This window comes from Oncorhynchus clarkii, chromosome 8 (assembly GCF_045791955.1).
Source record: "Oncorhynchus clarkii lewisi isolate Uvic-CL-2024 chromosome 8, UVic_Ocla_1.0, whole genome shotgun sequence".
Taxonomy (NCBI): Eukaryota; Metazoa; Chordata; class Actinopteri; order Salmoniformes; family Salmonidae; genus Oncorhynchus; species Oncorhynchus clarkii.
Window position 1 is genome coordinate 31,832,920 of NC_092154.1, and position 25,986 is coordinate 31,858,905.

General features: G+C 41.9%; 1 protein-coding gene across 1 annotated transcript in view; it reads right to left on the reverse strand.

The window, feature by feature from the left end:
* Positions 1-9,382: 9,382 nt before the first annotated feature.
* Positions 9,383-25,986, reverse strand: part of LOC139415636 (sodium/potassium/calcium exchanger 4-like) — a 77,263-nt gene continuing 60,659 nt past the window's right edge. Inside the window, exons 7-17 of the mRNA XM_071163750.1 lie at positions 25,084-25,158; positions 24,810-24,835; positions 24,568-24,621; positions 23,774-23,871; positions 20,673-20,842; positions 20,237-20,381; positions 17,083-17,249; positions 16,571-16,685; positions 16,258-16,370; positions 14,092-14,157; positions 9,383-11,306 (exon numbers count right to left, since the gene is read on the reverse strand). Of these exons, the coding sequence (XP_071019851.1) occupies positions 11,157-11,306; positions 14,092-14,157; positions 16,258-16,370; positions 16,571-16,685; positions 17,083-17,249; positions 20,237-20,381; positions 20,673-20,842; positions 23,774-23,871; positions 24,568-24,621; positions 24,810-24,835; positions 25,084-25,158 (1,179 nt within the window). The 3' untranslated portion in view covers positions 9,383-11,156. The remainder of the gene's footprint in view (positions 11,307-14,091; positions 14,158-16,257; positions 16,371-16,570; positions 16,686-17,082; positions 17,250-20,236; positions 20,382-20,672; positions 20,843-23,773; positions 23,872-24,567; positions 24,622-24,809; positions 24,836-25,083; positions 25,159-25,986) is intronic.

A 25,986-nucleotide genomic window follows, 5' to 3' on the forward strand; every position in this document is an offset into this window, starting at 1 on the left:
TGTCATGCTGAAACAGGAAAGAGCCTTCCCCAAACTGTTGCCACAAAGTTGGAAGTACAGAATCGTCTAGAATGTTATTGTATGCTGTAGCATTAAGATTTCCCTGCACTGGAACTAAGGGCTTAGCCCGAACCATGAAAAACAGCCCAATACCATTATTTCTCCTCCACCAAACTTTACAGTTGGCACTATGCATTGGGGCAGATAGCTTTTTTTCCTGTCATCCACCAAACCCAGAATCGTCTGTCGGACTGCCAGATGGTGAAGCATGATTAATCACTCCAGGGATTGTGTTTCCACTGCTCCAATGGCGGAAAGCTTTACACCACTCCTGTCGTCGCTTGGCATTGCTCATAGTAATCTCAGGGTTGTGTGCAGCTGCTCGGTCATGGAAATCCATTTTATGAAGCTCCTGACGAAAAGTTATTGTGCTGTCATTGCTTCCTGAGGCAGCTTGGAACTCGGTAGTGAGTGGGGCAGCTCAGTTGACCGGGGCAGCTCTAGCAGGGCAGAAATTTGATGAACTGTTGGAAAGGTGGCATCCTATGACGGTGTCACGTTGAAAGTCACTGAGCTCTTCAGTAAGGGCATTCTACTGCCAAAGTTTGTCTATGGAGATTGCATGGCGGTGTACTCGATTTTATACACCTGTCACCAACGGGTGTGGCTGAAACAGCCGAATCCACAAATTTGAAGGGGTGTCCACAGACTTTTGTGTGTGCGTGTGTATAATATATATATATATATATATATATATATATATATAAATAATAGTGTATTATCATAATAATAATAATAATTAATATGATTATTATTATTATGTTCTCCCATTTTTATTGGTTGACAAATGACTCCCACATCACATTGAGCTCACAGTGCATCTGGTCGCATTCATTCAAGATAATTACATATGGTTCCACTCCGATGTTCAGTACTTATAGTTATTAAACGTTTGTGCGTGTGTGTGTGTGGGCAACATTTTCATAGCGCAAACAAATTGTGCAAAGAGCAAAAAATACCGTAAACCTCAATCTAACAGCGTGACAAAGTGAAAAGTGAAACTTCTTCACCATCAAGTGACATTTTGACCCTAATAAGAAATTATTCATTAACAATCACAGCAAAATATCACCTTATTTATTATCAAAACATCATTAGACATGTCATTAATGTTATCTGGACTATTATTTTAGAAATATTACAGTTAATTTACATATTTTGCAAAAAGAAAATGTATTTTTCCTTCATATAATGTGCAGCTTCTTTCCAAAGTACAATTAGTACTGAAAAGCTCATTTACCATTTTACTATAGTATCATTTAGTTTTCAGTTTCTTGAAGAAAATATTAATTTGTGGTAAAATTCACTGCCATTTAAAGGGGGCAGTACACCAACATTTGAAATAATTTAACCCTGAGAGACATTGACCAAAACTATGGCTTAGTTTTCTTTATCTACTTACCCCGCAGCCAGCGTTAGCATCTATGTTAGTGAAACAATGGGAGTGGTAGGGGCTATGGCCGCATGCATCAAAAAGCATGCCCCAATCCTTTAAGTTACTTTAAACCAAAGGGTATAGCATCTAGAATATCATAACAACTTGCACATAAAGTATATTGGTTATCATAGGAATTCTGGTATTTATCATATTTTCAGTAAAATATTTTTTGGGGGAGAATACACACCAATAGGTCATTATTAATAAAACTTCACAATAAGATGCAGAGCATTCAATTTGCCTGCTGGGGAGGCAAGGAGACCCCCAGCTCCGCTCAAACCATTGACAAATGCGCACCGTTTCAAAGGGATTGTTAAATACATGTTAACTATTTGGTTGTAATATCATCACCTTTTGAAGAGCATAGTCAGAACTACACATTTCAGATTATTCCATGCAAAACAATTGAGGACATTTTAGCTCTATCATCAGAGCTATACAGCAAGTAGCTGCCTGCTTTTCATGATCAGTAAACATCAATTGATCATGTCATTTCAGTTACATGAGGTTAGCCTCACAATATAGGCCACCATTAATTAGATATAACTGATATAAAATATAAGTGAACTATACCTGACAAGTATGAGTGGTTAAGGTTCATCCTATGTCTGCCTGTCAAGCAGCAGAAGGGTACATTTGCCAATGTACTGTCAGTTAGCTGATAATGTTTACTTTGCAAGCTACCGGTAGAAACTTAGCACTGTTTAGCCAACTGTACAAAGTATGTACTTTTTTCTCCAACCAACATAGCGAAGTTGGCTAGCATTATCCCCTTTTCAACATTGTTTTTAAGTGTTTAATCACGATTGCTGCTGACAGACAGGATAGGCTATATTAATGGATGGACCACGTCAGATTGGCTACCTAGCTAAGAATAGATCACGTCAATATGGCTAGTTAACAAGCTAACTTTCAGGGGATAAACTAGATGGCTGTGTATTCAAATATGTGACTTGTTTCAGGAAACTAGGCATATGTCGTGCGTCACTGCTTCCCAGGAGAAGCATTTGAACATAAACCTAAAAAGAAAAATCAAAACCTGTTTTTTGGTAGAAATGCCTTCTGGAACATACAAACTTTAATGTGCCTTAATAGCAAACTTGTATGCTATCTGTAAACACAAATAAAATTGTTAAATTACGAGCCTAGTTGGTTTAGCCACAGAAAAAGGCAAGAACCTTCCCGCTAGCCATGATTGGCTGAGAGAATGGATGGGCTGGACATGCTGAGAGATGAGTTTGGATTGGTCTGCCATCTAGCACCCTTCTGTCTATAACAAGAGCTGGTCAGTATGTGTAGGTAATCCTTTCCAACGCGTCTTTAAAATATATATATCACGTAGTAGAATTGCAAAAGTATGTGTTTAGCAGAAACAGTAATGTGAAGAACATGAGCTGCAAATTAGTATTTAACGTTAGGCCAAAGAGACAGTGTCCAAGTTCAAAAATTATCTGGTAGAAAGATATTTTTTTGTAATTGGCTCACCATTAACTTAAAAATATTGATATTGTTGCGAGTTTATTTTCCTGTAATAATGAAGACAAATGAGCTAAAGTGAAGACATTGTCAGCTATATAATACGGTCATTATTTGAACTGTTTAATTGTTTAGAAAGTTGCTTTAAGTTGCCTGGTTTGCTAGTTTGACATATACTAAATAGATATTTTTAAACGGGTGGGTTTATTGGTGTTAAACTACCAGGCTGCTGATGTCATGCAGCTTGTAGTTTTTGTGCTCATACTTTTTCACAATGACAACAAGTTTGATGTTAAACAATAGAATGTTCATGATGTCACTGTGACCGCTGTCGACAGACGTCGTATAAACCAGCCTTTAGTCTTGAACTCTTTGGTTGTTTAGCACATGGCCTGACATGTGAATCCTTAAAGAGGTGGGTGGGGCTAAGGCTTAAGAGGGTGTGGACGATGCTGAATGAGTGTAGACAAAGAACAGCTCTCCAGTAGGTTTACCTAAACATTCAAGGGCCATTTTCTCAGAAGTGAGGTTACAAGTTTATCAACTTTTAAAGCAGAATTATTTTCCCATTGTTCCTCAACTGTAGTGTATGATATACAATTTTCTAGCTCTGAGTCTATTTTTATCCAATGTAAAAAAATATATTAAAAAAATTTGCTACACAAGACTGAATCAAGCCGGTCAGTCACATACTTATTGATTTGCTTACCATCTATAGTGGTGATGACAGTAGTCTAATTGACAACTTTACCAGGACGAGGACTTGCCAATGTCAAGCTCTTTCCAAAAGCCTAATCTCTGATGAAGCAAGCTAAATTACACATGTTGTTTGCTTATCTAGCTACATGCCAAATGGATAGGCTCCCCTCACGTATCTGAAAATACATGATCAATTGATGTTTTCTGATCATGACAAGCATGCAGTTACTTGGTGTATACCTCTGATTATAGAGCTAAATGTGGAATAATCGGACATGTGTAGTCCTGACTATACTCTTCAAGAGGTGATGATATTACAACCAAATAGTAAACCAAATAACACCTTATTGGGGTAGCACTATGTGTACATTCAGAGGGTAACTGGTTTATATTGAAGTTCATTTTTATTTTGTACACGGTCATACCTAGTTATAACCATAGGCGAGTGGGTACATAAGGCCCCCCTCCACCCTCTGATGATATGTGGAACTTCATGTCTCCAGAGAAACCTGGATTTAAATAAATACGTTAGATTTGCCCTAGAATAACAACTTTTCGGAGAATACACACCAATACAGCTCTCTATGTAGATTCAGAGTGTATCCGAGTTCTGTGTTGTTACCTCTGGCAGACTTTGTATACCATTGGCAGATTTTTATATGCACAAAAATAAGGTGATTTGGGTTTTGTACAGTCATACGATATGTGGTATAGAAAAGTACAATCTTAGGTGAGTACATGGGAAGCTATATGTCTGCAGGTGATCTGTCTATCTGGTCAAAATCCATGATACAGGTCCCCCTCCACCCTTTGGTGGTGTGGATAACTTGTTACCATGTCTCCAGAGAAACCTAGATTCAAATAAAGGTCCCATTTATCAAATTACTATAAGCAGAATTGGATGTTTTTGCCTGGGTGTCTTTAAAAAGTCCATATTCATACATAAACACGAAACAATGATTTAGATTTGTTAAGAACATGTTGATCGACAGTCATGAAATATTCGACAATGACCCCAGTCAGTAGCTTGAGGGTTAAACAATGTGTTATAAAGAGGCGGTTATTTAACTAGAGTTTAGTTACCCGAGCAATACATAAATAGGGGTCTCTTTATACACACATTGTTGAAGAAAACTTTTTAAAATGTCACTCAGATTATAATGAGGTGTATGGTATTTTTTTTTGTCTTTGCACAGCTCGTTTGCACTATGATACATTTCAAATTAAAATCACACTACCAGATTATAATTAACAAGGCCTGTGAGAGTGTGGTATATTAGCCAATATACCACGGCTAAGGGTTGTTCTTACGCTTGACGTGAAGTGGAGTGCCTGGATACAGCCCTTAGCTGTGGTATATTGGCCATATTCCACAAACCCCCGAGGTGCCTTATTCCTATTATAAACTGGTTACCAACATAAATAGAATAGTATTTTTACCTCACTCCCGTGGTATATTGCCCGATATACACACGACTAAATGCTGTTTAAGCCAATCAGCATTCAGGACCCAAACTACTCGGTTGACAATGAGGTTTACGGTAATTGTTACACTTTTTATAATTATGTCGCACTAAGTAAATGTTGCCCTGGGTGTATGTGGCTGTGTGTGCTCTTTTATTTTACACAACATGGTTTCCATGTATTTTTAATGCAGAGCTATGACATGATTTATGGTATCTAAATTCGACTTATTTCAAATTAAAATAATATTTGATAATAAACGTTTGCGGCAGATAAACTGGTAATGTGTGTGGATGTGTGTGTTGGATGAGTTTAAATAGTCAAACAGTAGGAGGAGTGTGAGCTGCTGTGCCGTTGTTACTTTCAGGACCTGGCAACCAGTGCCCAATTCCAAGGCAACACCTAGACCCTATGCTCTCTTCACTTGTGGAGACCCAAGGATTTTATTGGTATTGTTACGTTCCCCAAAAAATAAATACAAATCGTTGCTCAAAAGAAATAGGGCACGAACAACTGAGCCGCTGACAACCAGAGCGAAACAGGTTTGGTTTCAAAGTGTGTTTTGAGAGGCATCCATGTGGGTGCCTACTGACTGGTGTGCTGACCAAGCAAACCACCCGAGTAGCGTCTTAGCACCCACAATGGACGCCCACTAGACTTGCCTGATATCAGACAAATTAAAAGGAAAAAAACACACAAAACTTAGGTGAGAAACAAGATACAGTAAAAATCTTTGTTTACAAACTTAAAGAGGAATAGCTAAACAGCAGTGGAGGCTGGTGCGAGGAGCTATAGGAGGACATTGTACTGGCTGGAATGGAATAAATGAAACGGTATCATATAGAAACAACGTTTGAAACCGTTCCATTTATTCCAATCCAGGCATTACAATGACCCAGTCCTCCTATAGCTCCTCCCACTAGCCTCCACTGCTAAACAGCCGTATAGCTCTTCCAAAATCTCAATTTCCACTGGAACACTGCCAGCACAGGTGAAACTATTGGCTGATTAACAAGGCGACAGGTGCAACACATCCTGATCCACAAGGATGATTCAATCAGGGCAAGCCACACCCAAACAGAATGAACCCTCGAAATCGAGCAAAACCTCAAAGCCTATAACAGTATTAGCGCAATATAGTGAAACTTGCACTGAACCTGGACGTCAGGTGGCTATGTGGAGCTATTACTGATTGCTTACACCTGTCGAACCCTCTCAGATCTCCACAAGTGCACAATGCGTAGGATCTAGGGGTCCATTTGGGATTGGTCCAAGGACACGACCACACAGGTGTTAACCCAAACCCACCGCTTAAAACCAATGACAAACGCAAATGTACAATGGAAAACAACAAACCCCCAATAACGTTTGACATTCTGAATCAACTCAGGTATATGCTTGTTCCTTTGACCCAAAAAGCTGTTCAAAAATGTACAGTTCAAGTCGGAAGTTTACATACACTTAAGTCATTAAAACTCATTTTTCAAACACTCCACAAATTTCTTGTTAACAAACTATAGTTTTGGCAAGTCGGTTAGGACCTCTACTTTGTGCATGACACACGTAATTTTTCCAACAATTGTTTACAGACAGATTATTTCACTTATAATTCACTGCATCACAATTCCAGTGGGTCAGAAGTTGACATATACTAAGTTGACTGTGCCTTTAAACAACTTGTAAAATTCCAGAAAATTATGTCATGGCTTTAGAAACTTCTTATAGGCTACTGCACATGTGGACAAAGATCATACTTTTTGGAGAAATGACCTCTGGTCTGACAAAAATAGAATGTTTGGCCATAATGACCATCATTATGTTTGAAGGAAAAAGGGGGAGGCTTGCAAGCCAAAGAGCACCATCCCAGCCTTGCTGCAGGAGGGACTGGTGCACTTCACAAAATAGATGGCATCATGAGGGTGGAAAATTATGTGGATATATTGAAGCAACATCTCAAGACATCAGTCAGGAAGTTAAAGCTTGGTCACAAATGGGTCTTCCAAATGGACAATGACCCCAAGCATACTTCAAAATGTGTGGCAAAATGGTTTAAGGACAACAAAGTCAACGTATTGGAGTGGCCATCACAAAGCCCTGACCTCAATCCTATAGAAAATGTGTGGGCAGAACTGAAAAAGCGTGTGCGAGCAAGGAGGCCTACAAACCTGACTCAGTTACATCAGCTCTGTCAGGAGAAATGGGCCAAAACTCACCAACTTCTTGTGGGAAGCTTGTGGAAGGCTACCCGAAACGTTTGACCCAAATTAAACAATTTAAAGGCAATGCTACCAAATACTAATTGAGTGTATGTAAACTTCTGACCCACTGGGAATGTGATGAAAGAAATAAAAGCTGAAATTCTTAAAATGAAGTGGTGATCCTAACTGACCTAAGATATGGAATTTGTACTAGAATCAAATGTCAGGAATTGTGAAAAACTGAGTTTAAATGTATTTGGCTAAGGTGTATGTAAACTTCCCACTTCAACTGTACATATGTACCACGGGGTCTGAAATGATTGACACCCTTGATAAAGATGAGATAAAAATACTGTATAAAATAAATAATTCAATATAAGCTATATTGTATGCAAACAAATAATTTGGAGATTATGATTTTATACTGATATACTACCAATTGCTCAGAGAAAGAGATTTTGTTTAATTAACAAAAGTCATATTTTTTGATGAAAATAGCAGGGGTCCAATTTCACCGTTAATAAACGTAGTTCCTTCTAACAGGAGGCTGAAACTTTGCCGCAAGTGGATGTTCCAGCAAGACAATAACCCAAGCACACAAAATCCACAAATAAAATGGTTAAATCGGCCCCAAAATCTACATTTTGCAATTGCCATCTCAGTCTCCGGACTTGAAACCCCATTGAAAACCTGTGGTTTGAATTGAAGAGGGCCGTCCATAAGCGCAGACAAAGGATATCAAGGATGTGGAAGGATACTGTATGGAGAAATGGTCTATGATTCCTCCCAATGTGTAGAAAAATTCTCAGTGCCGTTATCCTCACAAAGTGAAGTATTGAAAACAGGGTTGTCAATCATTTTGACCCCTACCCTATATATTACTTGCTAAACAAAATCTCTTTCTCTGAGCAATTATTTTAGTATAAAATCACATAATTTCCCCTTTTTTTTTTGCATACAATTTAGCTCAGTATTTTAATTATTTATTTTATACTGTCATTTTTATCAAGGGTGTCAATAATTTTGGGCCCCACTGTATGTACAGTTAATAACAACAAACGAAAAGATTGAGAATGCGACAATCGTTAACAAGAAGGAAACAATGAGAATCAAATCCAAATGGCACTAGTAGAGAATACTTTTACACTCTTCTACAGGGAAAATACCAACTGGGGGGCATACTGTGCAGTGAGGGTAACTGCTATAAATTGACAGTCGAGCAGGGTGGAGGACACACAATATGGGTAGCATTGATGGCATTGGGATGTGATGAGGAGGATGGGGAGGGGGGGGGGGGGGGGGGGTTGAGAGTCTTGAGGACCTATGTGGTCACCTCCTTCCAAGAGAACGCAGCTAGAGTCAAATCTCCCCCGGGAGTAGCAGCTTAGGGGTCCAACTCCTAAAATGTCTGCTACTCAGGTTCATCACTCACACACAGATGAGATCTCATCTCACAAAGTTGTCTTTCCTGGAGGAGAATTTCCAGAAAGTTCAGAGTACACTGGACTAAACCATCTGTAGCCTGGGGGGTGTTTCCCAGATTCCCGGCTGGTGTCCTTCCCCTCTGGTCTGGTCTTCAGGTAGAGTTGGTGGTTGAATAATGCCCTTGTGCCAGGAGGGTCGGACTCCCCCGCACACACAGAATCCCCCATTCCAGAACGTTCCATCCATGTCCTCTGGCTCGGTTCCTCAGCTGTCATTCACACAAGCGTGCTCAAATGTTCCCCTAACATTATGGCAACCTCCATAGGGGCCCTTCTAATTCCAACACACAGAACGCATAACATTGAGATTGCATATACAAGTACCTGCTGCCAACACAAAAAGGGAAGGTCATGTTTTCGTCATTAACACTCCCCTATTAAAGCAAATTTTTCCAGCTTATTGTAGACTCGGTCTCCGCAGGTGTTTTTGCATGATGTCAAATGTTTCAGATTGCAGTAGCTTGTAGCTGCCGTTTTTTGTAAAGTGGGTGGGGGGGTGGGGGGGGGGGGCATGCACGCACGCACGCCCCTCAGCCTTTCACTTTTCGTACTGCTGAGGAGCCTGTGTTTATACTCCCAGTAAGTACAATGCACTGCAGACAGACTGTTGTGTGCTCACGGGTGTGTCCCCACCCCCACGCACGCACACTCACATATAATGTACATACATACACTCAAAGGAAGCACTAGTTGACTCAGAATGAGAGGACGGCTTTGCTTGTTTTAAAGTGCAATATCTACATGTAATTAACATTGAGCGAACACCACCAATGGCGCCACCTACTGGAACTTCAGAGGCTCCAAATATTCCCTGATAACCAAACAGCTGTGGTTGCTTAAGACCCCTGCCATGCACAGACAGATCAGAGTGAGGGGGCAGCATTGCCCCCTAGTGGTCAAAGGGGGGTCAATGACAGAAGATGAGAAGAACAGACCGATTCCGATCATCTGTGATACAATACACATTTCTCCATGCTGCTGTGCGAAGATGTCCTAATATGGACACCATTCCAAAGATGATACAGTGAAAGTAAAGTGAAGTATCAGTCGCATCTCCCCAAGATCCGGAGTGAGTTGTTTCTCTCTTTAGTGTTTTGCAGTTGGAGGGTGCGTGTGAGAGATATCAGTCTCGGATCGAGGGGAAAAAAAAACAACAGCTGAACTTTCAGCACAACGGGTTATAGAGTCGCCTCCATCAGCGAGACGCCCTGCCTTCGAGGAGGGCCAAATCTCCTTACAGCAAAAAGCAAGAAAAGCATTTTCTCTGTGAAACCTTACTGTGAAACAGGCAACGTCCTTTATGATTGCAAAAAGCGCTCCTCTACATATTTCAGAGTCCTTTTTAAACTCCCGTTTGAAAAACAAAAACCCGCACGGTACAAAAAGAAAAATGAAAAAAAATAATACATGTTTACAAGTTTAACACTGTGCAGTGCTGCAAATATACATCATATGCGCTCTTCTTTCAGTCTCAGCTTTGAGTTGACCGCGGACTCATTTTACATAAAGATTCCTGACAAAATGTCCTTCTTAAGAGGTGATGGGGAGAAGTGAAGATGAGTGTCTGGTGCAGTGGGGTGGGACGTAGTGATGTGGAAACAGGAAACTATCACAGCCTGGACCATGCCAGAGGGGTCCAGGCCAGAACGAGTTTAAGTAGAAAAAAAGTTCCTCCTCCAAAGGGTGGGGGCACAAGCGGGATTTGGGGGAGAGGTAGAGATTGAGGGCGAGAGGGTGAGGTTGTGTTTTCTTCCTAGGGTCTTTGGGTAGATCTGTGGTGTGGGGAGGTTAAGAGAAGAGGTTTTGATGGGGGGGAGTGGGAGAAATGGTCGAGTGTCAATGTTGGGGTTTACGACTAACCCTAACCTGAGGTATGTGTGGGTTGTTGTGAGAGGGAGACTGTAGGTATTGTAGGATCCCCTTAATTCTAAAGCCTTTGATGGAATGCTAATGAAAGCACAGTAAGACTAGAGATAGTTGGAGGGGTTAAATGGAAAATAGAGTAGAGTAGTCTGACACTGGGTCCTGTCTGTTGGATGAGAGAGAGGAGGACGTTTGAGGCATGGAGAGGCGTCCATCCACTCCTCAGAACAAAGCCTCATGGGAAAGCGAGTCCAAGCACAGGGAGAGACAGATTTAAAGACAATGAGCAGATCAAGAGGTCAACAGGTCTGTTATGACAATGAAAGATGGAGTCAGACAGACAGGAGATTCAGTTACAAGGGTTAGTAATGTAGTGGATGACGGCGAAGAAGGTTGATTGTGATTGGTTGCTCTCTGGGATTGAGGGGATGGAGCATCCTGGTTCAGAGGTCAGCGTGGGTGGGCAGGGTCTATCTACTCCTCCATGCACATCGGCAGGTTGACGAAGGTGAACACGTTGTACTCGATCATGATGGAGAAACACAGGAAGACAGCGTAGAGGACCAGCGTGTAGATACCCAGCTTCAGATCCAGCTTCCAGTGGTTCACGTGGATCCCCCCCACCTGCAGAGGTGGAACACACACACAGCACACCATACTTAGGGTGTGTTCCTATGCCCAGGCGTAGCTGACGCATGCCAGATCTTACAATGCCTTGATGCCTTACAATGTCTTATCTTACAATGCTTGATATTACGTATCAGCTAACCACATCATATTTTATAGCAAACTGGTGGCTCGACTGTTGATGACATGGCACGCAAACATTGGTTGATGCATGCAACGTCCGAGCAGGGGAACGCAACCATAGTCAGAGGTACATCAGACCTCTATGTACACCTGAATAGTGGCTGATGGTTCATCAAGAAATTACTGGCAACACTTTTGTTCATCTGTCTCTGCCGCCCACACACACACACACACACACACACGCATGTGCAAGAAGGCAAGCCCGCATACACACGGTTTAGAATGGGACAGAAATATTTACATTTATAAAATGTTCTAAATTGTTAGACCTTATTTCAGCATATGATCATAAAACAAATGGGAAACTATTAGCTAATTAAACTAAGACACCTGTTAATCGAATGATGATGATTTCCATTCGTGTCATTGAGCTTATTAGACACCTTTTTCAATAACACCAATTTAGCACTTCAAGCTGCAATATGTAACGTTTTGGGCGACCGACCAACGGTGTTACAGATCTGCCATTAACATTGAAAGGAGGTCTAACAACCGGTAGATTTGTTCTATTTTTCTATGCGTCCTGTTCTTCAGTTTCATTTTTGTGTCTTTTGCTTTTGTTCACCAGCTTGAAAACAGCCGAAAATACAATATTTGTGGCTGTGGAAAAATATCACAGCGGTTTAGACGGTACAATGATTATCTACACGATACTGGCTTGTTTTGTCACATACTGTAGAGTGCCGTGAAAAAGTATTTACCCCTTTCTCATTTTCTCTACTTTTGCATATTTTTAATACCGAATGTTATCAGATCTTCAACCAAAACCTAATATATAGATAAAGGGAACCTGAGTGAACAAGTAACACAACAACGACATAATGATTTAATAAACAAAGTTATGCAACACCGAAAGTCCCCGTGAAAAAGTAATTGCCCCATAACACTCACTAACTGGTTGTGCCACCTTTAGCTGCAATGACTGCAAACAAACACTTCCTGTAGTTGTTGATCAGTCTCTCACATCACTGTGGAGGAATTTTGTCCCATTCGTGCATGTAGAACTGCTTTAACTCAGCAACATTTGTGGGATTTCAAGCGTGAACTGCTCATTTCAAGTCCTGCCACAGCATCCCTTACAAAAAAAAGATTGCCGTTTTGAAAATGCTGTAAAAAAGTGCAGTAATTGCAGAATAACTGCAGTTATATTGTAGTTGAACAGCAGTTATAAACTATAACTGCAGTTACAATGCAAAATTACTGCAGTAAAACAACTTTGGATGCAGTATTTGCAGCATTCTGCAGTTATACTGCACTTTGACTGCACTCTATTTTCGTAATGGATCTCAATTGGGATTAGGTCTGGACTTTGACTAGGCAATTCCAAAACTTGCTTTTTAGCCATTTTCATGTAGACTTGTGTGTTTTGGATCATTGTGTTCAGTCATCAGCTTCAGCTCAACGAAGGATGGCCTGACATTCTCCTGTAGAATTCTCTGCTACAGAGCAGAATTCATGGTTCCTTCTATCAGGCAAGTCGTCCAGGTCCTAAGGCAGCAAAGCATCCCCAAACCATCACAGTCTACATGAAAATGAGTAAAAAGCAACACATTTTAAGTTTTGGAATGGCCCAGAGCTAATCCCAATTGAGATGTTGTGGCAGGACTTGAAATGAGCAGTTCATGCTTGAAAACCCACAAATGTTGCTGAGTTAAAGCAGTTCTACATGCATGAATGGGACAAAATTCCTCCACAGTGATGTGAGAGACTGATCAACAACTACAGGAAGTGTTTGGTTGGAGTCATTGCAGCTAAAGGTGGCACAACCAGTTAGTGAGTGTTATGGGGAAATTACTTTTTCACACAGGGACATGGGGTGTTGCATAACTTTGTTAATTAAATATATCAAATATGTATCAATTTGTGTAGTTATTTGTAAACTCAGGTTCCCTTTATCTAATATTAGATTTTGGTTGAAGATCTGATAACATTCAATGAGAAAATCAGAAAGGTGCAGATACTTCCAGCAACCAGGAAATGAGCGATTTCTGTATAGTGCCTCTTTAAATTGAACACACACACGGAAGAGTTTGAGACAAAACAGTAGCATTATTCATATCCACAAAACAGAACCGTTCCAATAAATATCTAAGGCCACACAGAGGGGCAAGAACACGGATTCAATTGTATATGCGTTCATCAATTGTCAGTTTTTGTCCGTCAACTCAAAGTTGCATATGTACATTAAAAAAAAATATATATATTATTTATTTATTTAAACTAGGCAAGTCAGAACAAATTCCTATTTACAATGACGGCCTGAGTGTTTTTTGTTGGACAATCTTCTCTGTCGTCTATCATCAGTCAACTGATGACTCCCTTTGAAAAAACATTGGTTCCATAGCCGAATACACTGGCAGACTGTTCAGTGGCAGAGACATAGATACTGTGGTCTCTATACAAAGTAAGACTCTGGTCAGTAGTATAATGTAATACATGTATAATATATGCCATTAAGCAGATGCTTTTATCCAAAGCAACTTAGCCACGCGTGCATAGCAGTTTTACTTATGGGTAGTCCTGGGAATCGAATCCACTATCCTGGCGTTACAAACATCATGCTCTAACAACTGAGCTACAGAGGACAGAATCTTCTCACCGTTAAAGCCACAGAACCCAGCAGCAGCACCACAGAGTAGAGAAGTCCTCGACTGTTGATAATGACCTAGAAGGGAAGTCATAGTTAACATTACATGGGGAATATTTAAAAATATAATTAACTTAATGTACAGTTGAAGTCGGACTTTTACATACACCTGAGCCAATTACATTTAAACTCAGTTTTTCACAATTCCTAACATTTAATCCTAGTACAAATTCCCTGTTTTAGGTCAGTTAGGATCACCACTTTATTTTAAGAATGTAAAATGTCAGAATAATAGTAGAGAGAATTATTTATTTCAGCTTTTATTTCTTTCATCACATTCCCAGTGGGTCAGAAGTTTACATACACTCATTTAGTAATTGGTAGCATTGCCTTTAAATTGTTTAACTTAATTGTTTAACTCAAACATTTCAAGGTCAGGGCTTTATGGTGGCCACTCCAATACCTTGCCTTTGTTGTCCTTAAGCCATTTTACCATAACTTTGGAACTATGCTTGGGGTCATTGTCTAGTTGGAAGACCCATTTGTGACCAAGCTTTAACTTTCTGACTGATGTCTTGAGATTTTGCTTCAATATATCCACATAATTTTCCTACCTCATGATGCCATCTATTTTGGGAAGTGCACCAGTCCCTCCTGCAGCAAAGCACCCCCACAACATGATGCTGCCACTCCCGTGCTTCATGGTGGGATGGTGTTCTTCGGCTTGCAAGCGACCCCTTTCTCCTCCAAACATAATGATGGTCATTATGGCCAAACAGTTGTATTTTTGTTTCATCAGACCAGAGGACATTTCTCCAAAAAGTACGATCTTTGTCCCCATGTGGAGTTGCAAACCGTAGTCTGGCTTTTTTCTGGAGGTTTTGGAGCAGTGGCTTCTTCCTTGCTGAGCGGCCTTTCAGGTTATGTCGGTAGTACTCGCTTTACTATGGATATAGATACTTTTGTACTTGTTTCCTACAGCATCTTCACAAGGTCCTTTGCTGTTGTTCTGGGATTGATTTGCACTTTTCGCACCAAAGTACATTAATCTCTAGGTGACAGAACGCGTCTCCTTCCTGAGCGGTATGACGGCTGCGTGGTCCCATGGTGTTTATACTTGCGTACTATTGTTTGACAGATGAGCGTGGTACCTTCAGGCATTTGGAAATTGCTCAGAAGGATGAACCAGACTTGTGGAGGTCTACAATATTTTTCCTGAGGTCTTGGCTGATTTCTATTGATTTTCCCATGATGTCAAGCAAAGAGGCACTGAGTTTGAAGGGAGGCCTTGAAATACATCCACAGGTACGCTTCCAATTGACTCAAATGATGTCAATTAGCCTAACAGAAGCTTCTAAAGCCATGACATAATTTTCTGGAATTTTCCAAGCTGTTTAAAGCCACAGTCAACGTCTGACCCACTGGAATTGTGATATAATTCACTGTAAGTGAAACAATTGTTGGAAAAATTACTTGTGTCATGCACAAAGTAGATGTCCTAACCGACTTGCCAAAACTGTAGTTTGTTAACAAGAAATTTGTGGAGTGAAAAAGTAGCTTTAATGACTCCAACCTAAGTGTATATAAACTTCTGACTTCAACTGTATAGATTAAAGCAATATTCAAAATGATAAAAGTTGGAACAACTATCTAAATAGTTCTCTCAATAGTCTTAAGTGGTTTCCTCTCTGGCCAGGAGTATGCTTTATACTATTGAGATGCACCCCTAGTTGAAGTGTGGGAGAGGAGAGAGCTGGAGAAACAGTAGGGTCAAGGACTCAATCACACAGTACTGAAACACTTGTTGTAGTAGTCCTTAAAAAATGTGTTATTCCCTCTCCAAAACATGAGTTGGAAGTGTTCATCAGCCAAGTGCTCAGAGTCAACATCACTTGACCTCATTTCAGTGTATACGCTTCCTGAAAGTGGACTACTAAACTACACGTATTTACCGTGCACATTGAGTTACAAAGTCGTACGTCAAGCAAAGCAGTAATCTCTCAATGATCCCTACAAGGAAAGCTGTTCCCTATGCTCCAGGGTGAAGGTACAGATCTAGGATCAGCTTCCCATTACCCTATTCTAACCTTAAACATTTGTGGGGGAAATGCTATACTGATCCAAGATCAGCGACAAGGGGCAACTGAACCCTACTCCGTTCCCTATAGCTGCTCTTACCTCAGAGCCATAGTTGACCGCCATGGTCTGTAGCGCCCAGGGCAACCCCAGCCCAACCAGGATATCAAACACATTACTGCCGATGGTGTTGGACACTGCCATGTCACCCATTCCTAAACAGAAATAGTTGTCATTCAAATACAAGCATTTTACTTAAAAGCAAAGCCCAGAATTAACTTTGAAAAGCCTTAAGACAAGATTATTGCCAAAGATGGTACAGTTCAAAGATACCTTTTGTTTTTCAATGAGTAGATGGCCTTGATTTCCATCCTCACAAACCGTTAAAGGGAAATTACAGAAAGTAGAGTCGTACCTTGCCGAGCAACGATGAGACTGGCGATGCAGTCTGGTACACTGGTGCCCGCTGCCAGGAAAGTTATGCCCATAATGACGTCTGGGATGCCAAGGGTGTAGCCGATGATGGTGACCTGTGACCACACCCACATTACAACTAATCAGTGACCAGAACAGCCAGACACAACTCCCACACACGCCCCTCCTCCACACACACCACACCCACACACAGTCTTGTTAAGCTAACCTTGTGGGGACATTCAAAATCCTATTTTCCATAAACCTAACCTGTACTCTCACCCTAACCTTAATCCTAACCTTAACCCAAAAGCCTTAACCCTAACCCTAGCTCCTAACCCTAACCCTTAATGTAATTCTAACCTTAACACTAACCCCCTATAAATAGCATTTGACCTCGTGGGGACTAACAAAATGTCCCCAGTTGGTCAATTTTTTGTTTGTTTACTATTCTAGAGGGGACTTCTGGTTAAGAATAATTAAACACGTCCACTACTGTACCCTGACACTCACCATCCAGACCATGAAGTAAGAGAAGACGGCGATCCAGACAGTGGAGAGGATGAAGGAGAGCATAAAGAACTTCTCCCATCGAGGCTTGGCACAGTTGGGGATGGTGAAGAACAGGAGGAGCAGCAGGGGCCACGCGATCAGCCACTTACACTTGCTGCTGATGCCCGCTGTAGGATTGAAGGGGCAGGTAAAATCAACCACATGTATTCATAAGGCCCTATTAATATCAAGTCAAAGTGCTTTACTGTAACAAAGCCCAGAATTTCAAAGAGCAAAAAGAAGCACAGTGGCGAGGAACAACTCCCTAGGAGAACGTACAACTCATTCTAGAACAGCGTTCTGGTCCTGGAAAAACTAGGTCAAATCTAATTTTACTGGTCACGCACACATATTTTGCAGATGTTATTGCGTGCGGGTGAAGCAAAATGCTTGTGTTCCTAGCTCCAACAGTGCAGTAATACCTAACAATACACGCAAATCCCAAAAAATGAAAAGGAATTAAGAAATATTAGAATGAGCAATGTCAGAGTCCGGAATATAAATATACATATGTATTTGATGTTGTGTAAAGGCATTATGGACAGTATATGAATAGAAAAGGTGTACAGCAGTAGTTATATGGGATGAGCAATGACTAGAATACAGTACATACAGTGCATTCGGAAAGTATTCAGACCGATTGACTTTCTCCACATTCTGTTACATTACGCAGGGGTGGGCAATTCCAGTCCTCGAGGGCCTGATGTCACAGTTTTGCCCCAGCCAACACACCTGACTCCAATAATCACCTAATCATGATCTTCAGTTTAGAATGCAATTTGATTAATCAGCTGTGTTTGCTAGGGATGGAGAAAAAGTGTGACACCAATCAGCCTCTCAAGGACTGTAGTTGCCCACCCATGCTTTACAGCCTTATTATGAAATGTACTAAATTATTTTTTCCCTCATCAATCTACCCCACAATGACAAAGTGAAAACAGTTTTGTTTTTTTTCTTTTTTCTTTATTTACATAAGTATTCAGACCCTTTCCTATGATACTCGAAATTGAGCTCCGGTGGATCCTGTTTCCATTGATCATCCTTGAATATGTTTCTACAACATGATTGGAGTCCACCTGTGGTAAATTCAAGTGATTGGACATGATTTGGAAAGGCACACACCTCTTTATATAAGGGCCCATAGTTGGCTGTGTGTGTCAGAGCAAATGAGGTCAAAGGAATTGTCCGTAGAGCTCAGAGACAGGATTATGTCGAGGCACAGATCTGGGGAAGGGTACCAAAACATTTCTGCAGCATTGAAGGTCCCCAAGAACAAAGTAGCCTCCATCATTCCTAAATTGAAGAAGTTTGGAACCACCATGACTATTCCTAGAGCTGACTGCCCAGGCCAAATTGAGCAATCGGGGGAGAAGGGCCTTGGTCAGAGAGGTGATGGTCGCTCTCACAGAACTCCAGAGTTCCTCTGTGGAGATGGGAGAACCTTCCAGAAGGACAACCATCTCTGCAGCACTCCACCAATCAGGCCTTTATGGTAGAGTGGCCAGACAGAATCCACTCCTCAGTAAAAGGCACATGACAGCCCGCTTGGAGTTTGCCAAAAGGCATCTGAAGGACTCGTGAGAAACAAGATTCTCTGGTCTGATGAAACCAAGATTGAACTCTTTGGCCTGAATGACAAGCTTCGCATCTAGAGGAAACTTGGCACCATCCCTACGGTGAAGCATGGTGGTGGCAGCATCATGCTGTGGGGATGTTTCTCAGCGACAGGGACTGGGAGACTAGTCAGAATCGAGGGAAAGATGAACAGAGCAAAGTACAGAGAGATCTTTGAAGAAAACCTGCTCCAAGAGCGCTCAGGACCTCAGACTTGGGCGAAGGTTTTTATTGAAAATCTTGAGTCAAATATTTGCACAGATGCCGGAACCTGTAGATTCAGTTAGACTTTATTACAAAGTAACAGAGCCGAGCAATTTCATGAAACAGGTACAATCTGTTATCACAGAGCCCTGCCTTTATAGTATTCTGTCTTTGCATAACGTATAGAGTCCCCTCCCTCTATATGAAAATAACTCCCCGTGACCTTTCGTCACCATCGTCTTTCAGTCTCAGTTCTTGCTTGTTAACGCCCACATCTGACAGCTGTATAGGTTATAATGGTGGCGGGGCCCTGGTCCTATATGTTCCATTCCTTATGTAGCCATTCTGTCTCAGCACTTTACAGTGGACAGTCTAGATGCTGCTAATAATGGAAATGTTATCATAGTCATGAGTTTAGCTCCCACAAGGTTCCCCTTCCAACAGGACAACGACCCTAAGCACACAGCCAAGACATTGCAGGAGTGGCTTCAAGACAAGTCTCTGAATGTCCTTGAGTGGCCCAGACAGAGCCCGGACTTGAACCCGATCGAACATCTCTGGAGAGACCCCATCCAACCTGACAGAGCTTGAGAGGATCTGCAGAGAAGAATGGGAGAAACTCCCCAAATACAGGTGTGCCAAGCTTGTAGCGTCACACCTAAGAAGACTCAAGGCTGTAATCGCTGCCAAAGGTGAGTAAAAGGGTCTGAATACTTATGTAAATGTGATGTAAATGTGATATTTCAGTGTTTTTATATATATATAATACAAAAAACTGTTTTTGCTTGTCATTATGGGGTATTGTGTGTAGATTGATAAGGGAAACAAACAATTTAATACATTTATAATAAAGCTGTAACCTAACAAAATTTGTGAAAAGTCAAGGGGCTTGAATACTTTCCGAATGCACTGTACATATGAAGTGGGTAAAACAGTATTTCAATGACTGAACATAGGGCAGCAGTCTCGAAGGTGCAGGGTTAAGGTATTTGGTCTAGCCCAGAACTAACACAACCAATTTAACTCATCAGCTACTTCAATCAGAAAGCACTTGGAGGTTTCATACACACATTGGAGCAGTGTCTCATGTACATAACTCTCTGTCAAAGATCATTAGAATTAGTCATGATATGATAGTCACTGGATAATTTGGGTAAGGGCACCGCGTCTACTGAAGTGCAAGCACATGTTTAAATCTGATGAGCCATATCCACAATAATGTCCAGCTCTGTCTGTATAAACAACACACACACACACACACACACACACACACACACACACACACACACACACACACCAGGGATATGAAAGGGGGAGATTGTCTCATTTTCGGCCTCCTCCTCTGCAGGCTTGTCCTCGGGCACGTTGCCGTTCTCAACATCCACCTTCCCCTCCAGCACCTGGGTCTCCACTCCGTTGGCACCCTGGACCAGCTTCTGACGCTGTCACAGGAAGAGGCAAAACAGGGAGTTGTTCATTAAGGCACACGTCGGAAAATGTTGTTCAATGAAAAATGAAAGGGAGTGTTTGGTATTGGACCAAGTCCAGATATTCCCCCCTGATTCAGTCTGTTTTTTTCCTGTTTTTTTCTCATTTGATGCCTAATGAACACGACCCAGGTAGTCAACAGTACAGCAGTGACAGCACTATCACATCTATACAAATTAGATCATTGCCTTCTCTAACATTGAAAAAAAACATCTTCCTGTAGTTGCATCACTCTCTATCCATACCTCAGTGATGATGAGGCGACTGGCCATGCGCAGCCGGGTCTTGGGTCCAAAATGGCTGGTGATCATGATGCGGAGGCCGGCCTCAGGGAAGCGCATCTTGGGAGGGTTGGCATGCATCATCTCATCGACCATGACCACAGACCCACGACTGTAAGCCTTACTGGGCTTGACTGGAGGCGGACAGACATGTTAGACATTCAAAACTGACACACACACACACACACTCACATACCAGGGTTTCTGTTAGGAAAGTGTGGCACTGGACATTTGAGAAATGTACCGGACCCATATGCATTGGGTGCATAACAGGATTAGGGCGTTCACCGCGGTGCTCAGAATGACAGAAATCGCATTTAGATTATGGTAATTCATATGAACAGAACATGCAAACCGAGGATGCAACGATGTCCTTCTTACTGAATTCTGATGTGCACTTTGAAGATGAAGAATAACTGTCCACATTTGGTTTCCTCAGCCAACAAGAGGAGTAAAATCACTACCCTATGTCAATATACTATCCCCCATAGTAGAAAAGTTGACCTATTCTATTTGTCAGCTTGTCGAGAAAGAAATAGCCCATTCCAAACAGACTCTGGGACAGTTGTGGGGCGATAGGTACCAAATTCATACAACCAGGAGCCAAAGCTACATGAAAAAATAAGTTCAAAAGCAATAAATCTGATGCAACAGATCAGAACGTTTAGCTTAAATATGTTGACCACCTATTATTTCTTCGCGTTATCAGGGCGGCAATGCTCACAAGGCCGTAGGCTACGTGTGAATGTTTGTTCCATCATGCAATTAACGGGAAAACCCCGTTGTCAAAGTGCACCGCACAAAGCCAGCGCTTTCATGTGACAGAGATGAAAACACCGTTAGAAATGTAGAAAGAGGGGAGATCTGAGGAAACAACTAGGACGGGTTGTTAAAAAGACTAGGATTGTGCCTTTGGCTACTGGACAATGAAAGCCTATAGAAAATAATTGCCTCCACGGATATGGTCTGATTTCGTCTAGGCTGTTTTGAAGGTAAGACATGCCTCATAATGTGTCGTAAAACGGTCGGGTTTCAAACAATTAGGTATATGTTTTCAAAATGCACATGCTGCCTCCAGCTCATTGCTAAGTGGTGTTGAAGCCTGCCTGCGGTTGGCTATTCATTTTCTGTTTGAGATAGTGTAGCAGCAGCTCTCACATTGTCTGACAGATTTTCAGCGCAAAGGTTCTGTGTCTGTATGCTGTTCGGGTGTGATTAATAAGATGCATAACGAAAGTACTGGGCACGGACTAATTTATTTCCACAGAATTATGCAAATATACCTATAGACCGATAAGCATGACCAGTCATGTATTTACATCGACTGGTATTTCCATCAATGAAGAGGCTATAAAGCATTATTTCACAATGTGATTTTATCTTCTTCTCCCGGATAATTGGCCAGCAGGAATTATCTTCATCGGCTTTTCAATTCATTCATTTTTATTAGCCAAATGCCGGCTATTACCAGCTAACAGAAACCCTGACTCACACACAAACGTGCTAGCAAAAAAACATCAAACACCAAAAATCAATTTCAGGTGTAAAAACACCTTGCCGTGAGAAGTTTCCTCTTGTGTTTGACACCTATTTCTGGTAAAATGGCCCGAATTCAGAGTCTGATAAGTGTTCTATATTCAACTCTTACGTTTATGAATTATATATAAATTGACATGTATACTAAGAAAACAAAGCTGACATAAACATTCCCTATATTTTGATATTCATTTACCACAAGACAGTGGGTTGATACCTCAAGAGGTAAGCAGAGAAACACTGCAATCTCGCGTGCAGAAACACAACACACATTAAGCAACAGTGGGTTTGGTAAGACTAAACAGACAGGCGCTTTGACATTAGTGGAAAGAAAGTGGAAGATATGGCCGCATCTATACAAGTTACTGATCTGACCTTTGAACTGTTTGTTTGTCTATGTCTGACTGTTATTTTCATGTGTTTAGTTGCTGACATTAATACCAAAGATAAGGCGGCCAGGAAGAGAGAGAGAGGTAGATATCAGAGGCGGCTGGCGGGATGGGCCATAGGAGGACAGGCTCACTGCAATGGCTGGAATGGAATAAATGGAACCGAGTCAAACGTGGTTTCCATATGTCCGATACGTTCCACATTTCCATTCCAGCCATTACAATGAGCCCATCCTCCTGTAGCACCCCCCCCCCCCCCCGCCAGCCTCCTCTGGTAGAGATAGAGAGCCAAGTGCTGTGGTTGAGCTGAAGGTTACCTATTACCCATTGTCAATCGGCACAGTACAATGGAGATTGTAGAACTGCAACACCTCCACCACACTGACCTAGGAAGTCCTACCCAACTCCCATGGACCCACAAGTTCATATTCCTGCCCAATTTATAGACTTAGCTCCAGACATATAGTGTCCAAAAACCTGTTTAAGCACGGGCAACCGCATGGAGGACTTATACCATGTTGAAGTAGTCAACTCAAAGATGGTGGTTAATGAGGATGTTGCATAAAGACCGCCATTGAATAAATGGCCGCGGTTTCTGTCTGTATAAGTGGGCGTTCCCTCTTTAGCTTGAGAATACTTTTCCGCGTGAGAAAGCATGCTCAAAGACTGTCAAAGAGGGTCTACATTTCATAACTGCAGGTGGCAGTAAATTGCCAACCTTGGCTTTATACCTGTTCAAGCAACATACTCCAGGTGGCAGTATTCACCCTTTCAGTTTGTTTGTTTGTTGGAAGGAGTAGCAGAAGATGGATGGAGATTGGAGATTGATTCAATGGTGCTGCCCGTGCTCTCAGATGCCACAATGGGACAAATGCAAAGATAAGTCAGTTAATGACATTTGAACTAGAATGCCCACCATTCCCTCAACCCTATTTGATCAGAAACGACCAATAGTTCATTTTAGTCTTCTTCAACTTTTGGGGTTAAAAGAGTGAAGAGACAGAGAATAAGCCCATGTCTCGAGAGAAGCCTTGGTGTGTACTACAGCCTGCCTGGTTAGCCTTACCTACTGCCGTGCTATATACGTATAGGCAATGACGGGGTCGGCATCCCACACACTGTCATCATAACTAGCATTACCATCCTGCATCTCGCTGCTGGCCGCTGCGTTACCATTGGCCTGATTCTTGTCCTTGTCGTCTTTACTCGCGAATAACTTCTGCAAGCTCTGGTTAAACCTGGGAGAAGAGCGGAGAGGGGGACACCGGTTAATGTTTTTCATCAACACCCAATAAACAATAACTGAACACTATGCAGTGGTCTGTAAACTCTAAGGAACAGTTTCCTGAACACCGATTAATAAACATACTTCATCTCAATTCAAATATCTTTGTATTCAACCACGAGGTTAAATCTGGGTCTGGGAAACTGTCCCCGTGTATACAGTGAACTGCAGCAAAACGTTTGCGATTGTTCACGTGTACGATAACTGTGGCAGACTCAGTCCTGCAACTTCTGGTAAATGTGAAACCACGCTGTGTATTTTACATCATACTGTATGTATGCACACATAGGTTATACAGCGAACCGTATGGGCAAGGTAGGATGGTATCTGAAATGGTCAGCGCGTAGTAGGCTATTCTCTGAGTGGCATCATAACGGGTCATAGAAGGGCGGTCGGAGCACAAGGGGAGTGACCTGGACGAACCAGGGCAGACACACAGCCAGACAGAGACAGACAGGTGAAAATCTTCCACCCCACAGAAACTCAGGGGGCACTCAAATTCAATATCATTGCATGGAGTCTATGTATATTTCTTGGAAATATAGAAGATACCTTAATGACGTCAATCGGACTCCCCCACCACATCAATGTCATTGGGCGTGACGCCTTGAGTTTTGTAAAGTCCCTGACTCAGTAGTGAATCACTTACTTCATGATGAGGATGTATCCGCAGTACATGACCACCAACACCAGGCTCTCCCACCTGAGACGAACACAACGGAGAGACAACCACTGAAATCACATCGTATCTCAGTTACCCAATGAAGCCCAATTAAATCCTATCACATCACCCAATAAGGAGCCCCACAGTTCAGATAAGCAACTAATGCAAATTCCATCACATCAAGGTATTATTTAAGGACCAATCGAAAAGAGGTGGGGCTCGCTTACCACACTACCTTCCCATCGTAGATAAACTGGGGGGGGGGGGGGGAAGAGCACAGGCAGAAATGAAAATAATGGCAATTAGGAATTATTCAACATGTACTTCTGTCCTTGAGCTGTTCTAGTCTACTAATGTTCTGTATTATGTCATGTTTTATGTTTTGTGTGGACTCCAGGAAGAGTAGCTGCTGCTTTCAAAAGCTGCTGCTTTTACTTAAATAAATCTATTGTTTATGGTCGCATACAGTACATGTAATGTGCATTTTACTTTCAGACTTACCGCAATAAGAGCGAGGATCGACAAGACGTAGTAGAATGAATCTCGGAAAACAGACCACCAACCCAACACTACAACCTAGAAAGAGAGAGAGAAACAGTCAGTCAGGAAAGAGATCACATCCCTGCAGATACACTACATGACCAAAAGTATGTGGACAAAAGTTGATCCCCCCTTAGCTGCAATAACAACCTCCACTCTTCTGGGAAGGCTTACCACTAGATGTTGGAACATTGCTGCGGGGACTTCAGCCACAAGAGCATTCGTGAGGTCGGGCACTGATGTTGGCTGATCAGGCCTGGCTCGCAGACGACGTTCCAATTCATCCCAACGGTGTGTTTGATGGGGTTGAGGTCAGGGCTCTGTGCAAGCTCAGTCAAGTTCTTCAACACCAATCTCGATAAACCTTCTGTATGGACCTTGCTTTGTGCACGGGGGCATTGTCATGCTGAAACAGGAAAGAGCCTTCCCCAAACTGTTGCCACAAAGTTGGAAGCACAGAATCGTCTAGAATGTCATTGTATGCTGTAGTGTTAAGATTTCCCTTCAATGGAACTAAGGGGCCTAGCTTGAACAATGGAAAACAGCCCCAGACCATTATACCAAACTTTACAGTTGGCACTATGCATTCAGGCAGGTAGTGTTCTCCTGGCATCTTCCAAACCAAGATTTGTCCGTCAGACTGCCAGATGGTGAAGCGTGATTCACCACTCCAGCCGACGCTTGGCATTGCGCATGGTGATCTTAGGCTTGTATGCAGCTGCTCGGCCATAGAAACCCATTTCATGAAGCTCCTGACAAACAGTTATTGTGCTGACGTTGCTTCCAGTGGCAGTTTGGAACACGGTAGTGAGTGTTGCAACCAAGAACAGACGCACTCCGCGATTCAACACTCGGCGGTCCCGT